The sequence below is a fragment of the Coregonus clupeaformis genome, chromosome 14 (assembly GCF_020615455.1).
Source record: "Coregonus clupeaformis isolate EN_2021a chromosome 14, ASM2061545v1, whole genome shotgun sequence".
Classification (NCBI taxonomy): Eukaryota; Metazoa; Chordata; class Actinopteri; order Salmoniformes; family Salmonidae; genus Coregonus; species Coregonus clupeaformis.
The window spans coordinates 8266102-8273601 of NC_059205.1; the positions used below are offsets into that span (position 1 = coordinate 8266102).

At 47.3% G+C, this 7500-nt stretch overlaps 1 protein-coding gene across 1 annotated transcript in view; it reads left to right on the forward strand.

Moving 5' to 3' along the window:
• The window catches only part of LOC123492396 (low-density lipoprotein receptor-related protein 8-like), a 71824-nt gene that overhangs the window by 34060 nt on the left and 30264 nt on the right, over positions 1 to 7500 (forward strand). The window contains 3 exon segments of the mRNA XM_045224926.1: positions 1 to 81; positions 1013 to 1138; positions 6664 to 6835. The exon segment at positions 1 to 81 is cut by the window's left edge and continues 39 nt beyond it. Coding sequence (XP_045080861.1) covers positions 1 to 81; positions 1013 to 1138; positions 6664 to 6835 — 379 coding nt within the window.

Consider the following 7500-nt stretch of genomic DNA (forward strand, 5'->3'; position numbering starts at 1 on the left):
ACATCTGCCTGGATCGACCAATAGGCTACGAGTGCCAGTGTCCCACCGGGTACAAGCTACTGGACAAGAGGACGTGTGGAGGTGAATATTGAGAATTCACACGGGCTAGACACACACACACACAGTACAGTGTAGACACACACACACACACACACACACAGTACAGTGTAGACACACACACACACACACACACACACACACACACACAGTACAGTGTACACACACACACACACACACACACACAGTACAGTGTAGACACACACACACACACACAGTACGGTGTAGACACACACACACACACACACACACACACACACACACACACAGTACAGTGCCAAGGTGTGTGACAACGTCAACGACTGCAAGGACCGCTCTGACACTCGGACACACACACACACACAAACACACACACACACACACACACACACACACACACACACACACACACACACACATACAGTAAATAGTAAAGTATGCAAACACACACACGCGTATTATACACACTGACCTTCCTTCTCGAGGTTCTGTCTCTTTTATGTACATTTTAGTCATTTAGCAGACGCTCTTATCCAGAGCGATTTACAGTTAGTGAGTGCATACATTTTTCATGTTCTATCATTTCTCTTCAAAGTAAAGATCTGTGGGGACAAATGTGAAGACTTGAACTCACAGAGACTTTCATATGTTCTTCTCTTTGAAAAACAGCTTATTAAATTGCAGCTTTTAAGCCACATGTTTTATTTTACCTTTATTTTACCAAGAGAAACCTGGTTGGTCCAAGGTGACAAATGTCTTTAACCCCACATTTAATGTACGACTACGCACGCACGCACGCACGCACACACGGGTGTACATTTACATATGCCAATGGTTCATTACATTTAGGTTAAGAACATCTGCTAAATGACCGCACCCCACCCCCCACATACACATACACCCCCCAACCCTCCCACTCCGCTTTTAGTCCAGTTGATTGATAACACCGCCCCCCCCGACCTCCATTCCTTCTCAGACATTGATGAGTGTGAGAGCCCCAATGCCTGCAGCCAGATCTGCATCAACTACAAGGGAGACTTCAAGTGTGAATGTTACGAAGGCTATGAGATGGACCCTGTCACCAAGACCTGTAAAACACAAGGTGAGGAAGGAAAGGAGGACGGAGGAGATAAAGAGGGGAGGGTATGAGGGAGGGAGTAGGTGGGTGGTTGGTTAGAGGGAGGGAGGGGGAGGAGGGAGGGAGGGAGGGAGGGGGGTGGTTAGAGGGAGGGGGAGGGAGGGAGGGGGAGGTATGAGGAGGGAGTAGGTGGGTGGTTGGTTAGAGGGAGGGAGGAGGGAGGAGGGAGGAGGGAGGGAGGGAGGGGGTGGTTAGAGGAGGGGGGAGGTATGAGGGAGGGAGTAGGTGGGTGGTTGGTTGAGGGGGGAGGGGGAGGGAGAGGAGGAGGGAGGGAGGGAGGGAGGGAGGGAGGAGGAGGACGGGAGGGAGGGAGGGAGGGGGTGGTTAGAGGGAGGGGGAGGGTATGAGGGAGGGAGTAGGTGGGTGGTTGGTTGAGGAGGGAGGAGGAGGGAGGGAGGGAGGGAGGGGAGGGAGGGAGGGGGGGTGGGGTGGGAGGTGGGTGGGTGGGTGGGTGAGTAGAGTGGTGGGAGTGATAACAAAGGAGCACTTCCATGTTCCTCCTCCAAGACTGTCTGAATGATCTTGTGGTTATTTGTCTTGGTTGGTACATACAGTGCATACTTCATCTGAAACACATCACTGGTGTCAGTATGACTACTGATTCTCTCCTCAACACTTACACACACACACATATACAGATACAGTGAGGGAAAAAAGTATTTGATCCCCTGCTGATTTTGTACATTTGCCCACTGACAAAGAAATGATCAGTCTATAATTTTAATGGTAGGTTTATTTGAACAGTGAGAGACAGAATAACAACAACAAAATCCAGAAAAACGCATGTCAAAAATGTTATAAATTGATTTGCATTTTAATGTGTTAAATAAGTATTTGACCCCCTCTCAATCAGAAAGATTTCTGACTACCAGGTGTCTTTTATACAGGTAACGAGCTGAGATTAGGAGCACACTCTTAAAGGGAGTGCTCCTAATCTCAGCTTGTTACCTGTATAAAAGACACCTGTCCACAGAAGCAATCAATCAATCAGATTCCAAACTCTCCAACATGGCCAAGACCAAAGAGCTCTCCAAGGATGTCAGGGACAATATTGTAGACCTACACAAGGCTGGAATGTGCTACAAGACCATCGGCAAGCAGGTTGGTGAGAAGGTGACAACAGTTGGTGCGATTATTCGCAAATGGAAGAAACACAAAAGAACTGTCAATCTCCCTCGGCCTGGGGCTCCATGCAAGATCTCACCTCGTGGAGTTGCAATGATCATGAGAACAGTGAGGAATCAGCCCAGAACTACACAGGAGGATCTTGTCAATGATCTCAAGGCAGCTGGGACCATAGTCACCAAGAAAACAATTGGTAACACACTACGCCATGAAGGACTGAAATCCTGCAGTGCCCGCAAGGTCCCCCTGCTCAAGAAAGCACATATACAGGGCCGTCTGAAGTTTGCCAATGAACATCTGAATGATTCAGAGGAGAACTGGGTGAAAGTGTTGTGGTCAGATGAGACCAAAATGGAGCTCTTTGGCATCAACTCAACTCGCCGTGTTTGGAGGAGGAGGAATGCTGCCAATGACCCCTAAGAACACCATCCCCACCGTCAAACATGGAGGTGGAAACATTATGCTGTGGGGGTGTTTTTCTGCTAAGGGGACAGGACAACTTCACCGCATCAAAGGGACGATGGATGGGGCCATGTACTGTCAAATCTTGGGTGAGAACCTCCTTCTCTCAGCCAGGGCATTGAAAATGGGTTGTGGATGGGTATTCCAGCATGACAATGACCCAAAACACATGGCCAAGGCAACAAAGGAGTGGCTCAAGAAGAAGCACATTAAGGTCCTGGAGTGGCCTAGCCAGTCTCCAGACCTTAATCCCATAGAAAATCTGTGGAGGGAGCTGAAGGTTCGAGTTGCCAAACGTCAGCCTCGAAACCTTAATGACTTGGAGAAGATCTGCAAAGAGGAGTGGGACAAAATCCCTCCTGAGATGTGTGCAAACCTGGTGGCCAACTACAAGAAACGTCTGACCTCTGTGATTGCCAACAAGGGTTTTGCCACCAAGTACTAAGTCATGTTTTGCAGAGGGGTCAAATACTTATTTCCCTCATTAAAATGCAAATCAATTTATAACATTTTTGACATGCGTTTTTCTGGATTTTGTTGTTGTTATTCTGTCTCTCACTGTTCAAATAAACCTACCATTAAAATTATAGACTGATCATGTCTTTGTCAGTGGGCAAACATACAAAATCAGCAGGGGATCAAATACCCTCACTGTATATGCTTGCATGAACGTGCACACACACACACAGACACACAGACAGACATAGACAGACAGACACACACAGACAGACACACACACAGACATAGACAGACACACACAGACAGACACACACACACACACACACACACACACACACACACAGACACACAGACAGACACACACACACACAGACACACACAGACAGACACACACACACCGAACACACACAAACACCATATTCTGGAAATATTTGGAGAGGGAACTGACGTCTCGCTATTCTAAATAATTTGTTATAATGAGCTAAGCTGCTGTGACACACCTTAGAGCCTGGAGGGCATGAAGCAATCTGTCACTAAAGCGAGTTAGAAAGGAAGTACTGTTCTGTGGTCTAGAAAGGAAGTACTGTTCTGTGTTCTATTTTTTCATTGTGTGTGTGTGTTGGTGTGTGTGCGTGCGTGAATATACAGTACATGCAAGTGTGTGTGTGTACGTGTCTGCGCCTGCATATCAATCAGAGCATTCAGAAAGTATTCAGACCCCTTGACTTTTTCCACATTTTGTTACGTTACAGCCTTATTCTAAAATGGATGAAATTATTATTTTTCTAATCAGTCTACACACATATCCCATAATGACAAAGCAAAAACAGGTTTATATAAATTTTTGCAAATGTATATAAAATATAAAACAGAAATACCTTATTTACATAAGTATTCAGACCCTTTGCTATGAGACTCGAAATTGAGCTCCTGTTTCCATTGATCATCCTTGAGATGTTCTACAACTTGATTGGAGTCCACCTGTGGTAAATTAAATTGATTGGACACGATTTGGAAAGGCACACACCTGTCTACCTGTCTATATAAGGTCTCCCGAGTGGCGCAGTGGTCGAAGTGGTCGCAGTGGTCTAAGGCACTGCATCGCAGTGCTAGCTGTGCCATTAGAGATCCTGGTTCGAATCCAGGCTCTGCCGTAGCCGGCCGCGACCGGGAGACCCATGGGGCGGCGTGCAATTGGCCCAGCGTCGTCCAGGTTAGGGGAGGGAATGGCCGGCAGGGATGTAGCTCAGTTGATAGAGCATGGCGTTTGCAACGCCAGGGTTGTGGGTTCGATTCCCACAGGGGGTATGAAAAAAATAATAATGTATGCACTAACTGTAAGTCGCTCTGAATAAGAGCGTCTGCTAAGTGACTAAAATGTAAATGTAAAATGTCCCACCGTTGACAGTGCATGTCAGAGCAAAAACCAAGCCATGAGGTCGAAGGAATTGTCCGTAGAGCTCCGAGACAGGATTGTGTCGAGGCACAGATCTGGGGAAGGGTACCAAAACATGTCTGCAGCGGGCCTCCCGAGTGGCACTGTGGTCTAAGGCACTACATCGCAGTGCTAGCTGTGCCACTAGAGATCCTGGTTCGAGTCCAGGCTCTGTTGCAGCCGGACCGGGAGACCCATGGGGCGGCGCACAATTGGCCCAGCGTCGTCCAGGGTAGGGGAGGGTTTGGCCGGCAGGGATGTTCTTGTCCCATCGCACACCAGCGGTCCTGTGGCGGGCCGGGCGCAGTGCACGCTGACACGGTCGCCAAGTGTACGGTGTTTCCTCCGACACATTGGTGCGGCTGGCTTCCGGGTTAAGAAGCAGTGCGGCTCGGCTGGGTTGTGTTTCGGAGGACGCACGGCTCTCGACCTTCGCCTCTCCTGAGTCTGTACGGGAGTTGCAGCGATGGGACAAGACTGTAACTACCAATTGGATACCACGAAAAAGGGGAAAAATAAATTAAAATAATAAAATAAATAAAAAACTAGTCTGCAGCATTGAAGGTCCCCAAGAACACATTGGCCTCCATCGTTCTTAAATGGAAGAAGTTTGGAACCACCAAGACTCTTCCTAGAGCTGGCTGCCCGGCCAAACTGAGCAATCAGGGGAGAAGGGCCTTGGTCAGGGAGGTCACCAAGAACCCGGTGGTCACTCTGTCAGAGCTCCGGAGTCCTCTGTGGAGATGGGAGAACCTTCCAGATGGACAACTATCTAGGCTCCAGATATAATATACCTTTAGGCACAGATCTAGGATCAGCTTACCCTTCTCTTACCTTAAATCTGGAATCCATAGTGGGTGAAACATTCGGTTGCGATATTACAACAACAAAGGCACGTGCGTTAGAACAGCAGTGTGTACTGTGTTGTTGCTGGACGCTCCTCTCCTCCGTTTCATCAAGAAAACAAAAACAATAACATATAGACACACAGATCTGGGATCAATTTCCCCTTCCCTAATCCTAACCTTAACCATTAGGAGTAAAAACACAAACTGACCTTAGAACAGCACTTAAAAGCAGCTTCACCCCTACTCTAGAGCTCCTGTTGAAATAGCAGTTGAACAGATCCATATCCCTTATTAAAAAAAGCCAGATACCGGGATACAGCTTTTGATTGAACGCTTCCCCATTCAAAGTCAATGATCTGGCTGGTTGCACTTTGTTCAAGGTTGTTTAGCCTCGGCGGGAACGACTGTATCGGTTTGTCTTTGTGTCTCTGTATTGAGTTATGACCGTGGTAGGAGTCAATGAGCTCTGTGGGATAAGTGGATGTGTGTGTGTGAGATACTGCTCGGTGTGTGTGTGTGTGTGTGTAATGCTGTTCTGTGTGTGTGTGTGCGCGTTCGTATATGCGTGTGTGTGATACTGCTCGGTGCTGTTACAGTTGTTACTGATCTATATCTAGTGTTAGATAATGAGGAAGGTTAATAACGTGTGGACAGACTGATCGATACTGACACTATTCAGCAGTTTGGAATGTTTTAATGAGCGATCATGTCCGTCTTCCTCATGGTTTTAGGGGAGAACTGTGTTCCAGGTCAGCTAAGTTCAGTTGCACGTTATGTCATGTAGAATCATAGGCTGAAATTCAATGGTAGTGTACAGGAGTTTCTGCAAAGCAATTTCTCTCAGGTGTGGTGTGTTGAAGCTGTCAACCACTATATGGCTGACTCACCTTTGAAAATGCTTTCAGTGTGTACTAAAAGATGTATGTGTTGTGGACATATTTATTAGATGTTGATGCAAGGCCACATCGGTCCTTTAAATATTTGTTTGAATCCCAACTGGGGCAGATTGTTTACTTGCCCGTTGAATGAATTCTGGCCATAGAATAGAATATCATTTTACATTTCCATTTGAGTCATTTAGCAGATGCTCTTATCCAGAGCGACTTACAGTTAGTGCATTATGGGTGAAATAAGTCGACCTCTCCCCTTTCCTTTTCCAGGGAAGTCTCCCTACCTGCTGTTCACCAACCGCCATGAGATCCGTCGTGTGGACCCGGTGAAGAGGGACTACAGCCAGGTGCTGGCCACCCAGAAGAACGCTGTGGCGCTGGACGTAGACGTGGCCAATAACCGCCTGTTCTGGTGCGACCGCTTCCACCGCAACATCTACAGGTAAATGTTATTGGACTTCTTGAGCTCTAACACTTGACCTTCATAATGATTAGATTACATCAAATTAGTAGTGATGGCCAATAACCGCCTGTTCTGGTGTGACCGCTTCCACCGCAACACCTACAGGTGCTGCGCATGACCCCTGGACCACTAGGGTAGCAGAATAAGCAATCAGTCTTCCTCAGGGTGTCTGTCAGACCTTACCTCTACCTGGCGTCTCTTACCCCCTGTGTGGCTGTTCTAATTGGAACAGTGTCCTTGTTATAAAACAGAGAACAGAGGTCTCACAGGATGCCCTATTCAGAGTGACACCAGTACCCTGTCCCCTACCACTCCTCACTGCCCTGGTCATTAGATGGAAGACAGCTCCCTATGTGGACAGCTGCTATTCTGGACAGAGTGTCTCACCTACTGACACTGACCGTGAAATGAACTCTGTTAAATGGACAGTTTGACATTTTGGCAATTAAGACCTTTCTTCTACTTACCCAGAGTCAGATGAACAGTTTGATGGAAGTTGAAGGTAGTTTCTGGAGCCATTGCTAACTAACGTTGCAATGACTGTAAGTCTACAGGAACAGCTAGCATAAATCCATGTCCAGCCAGAAGTGACCCTCCTTAAAAGCAATTTCCCCGATGTTTACTTAAACGCTGTGGAGGTCATA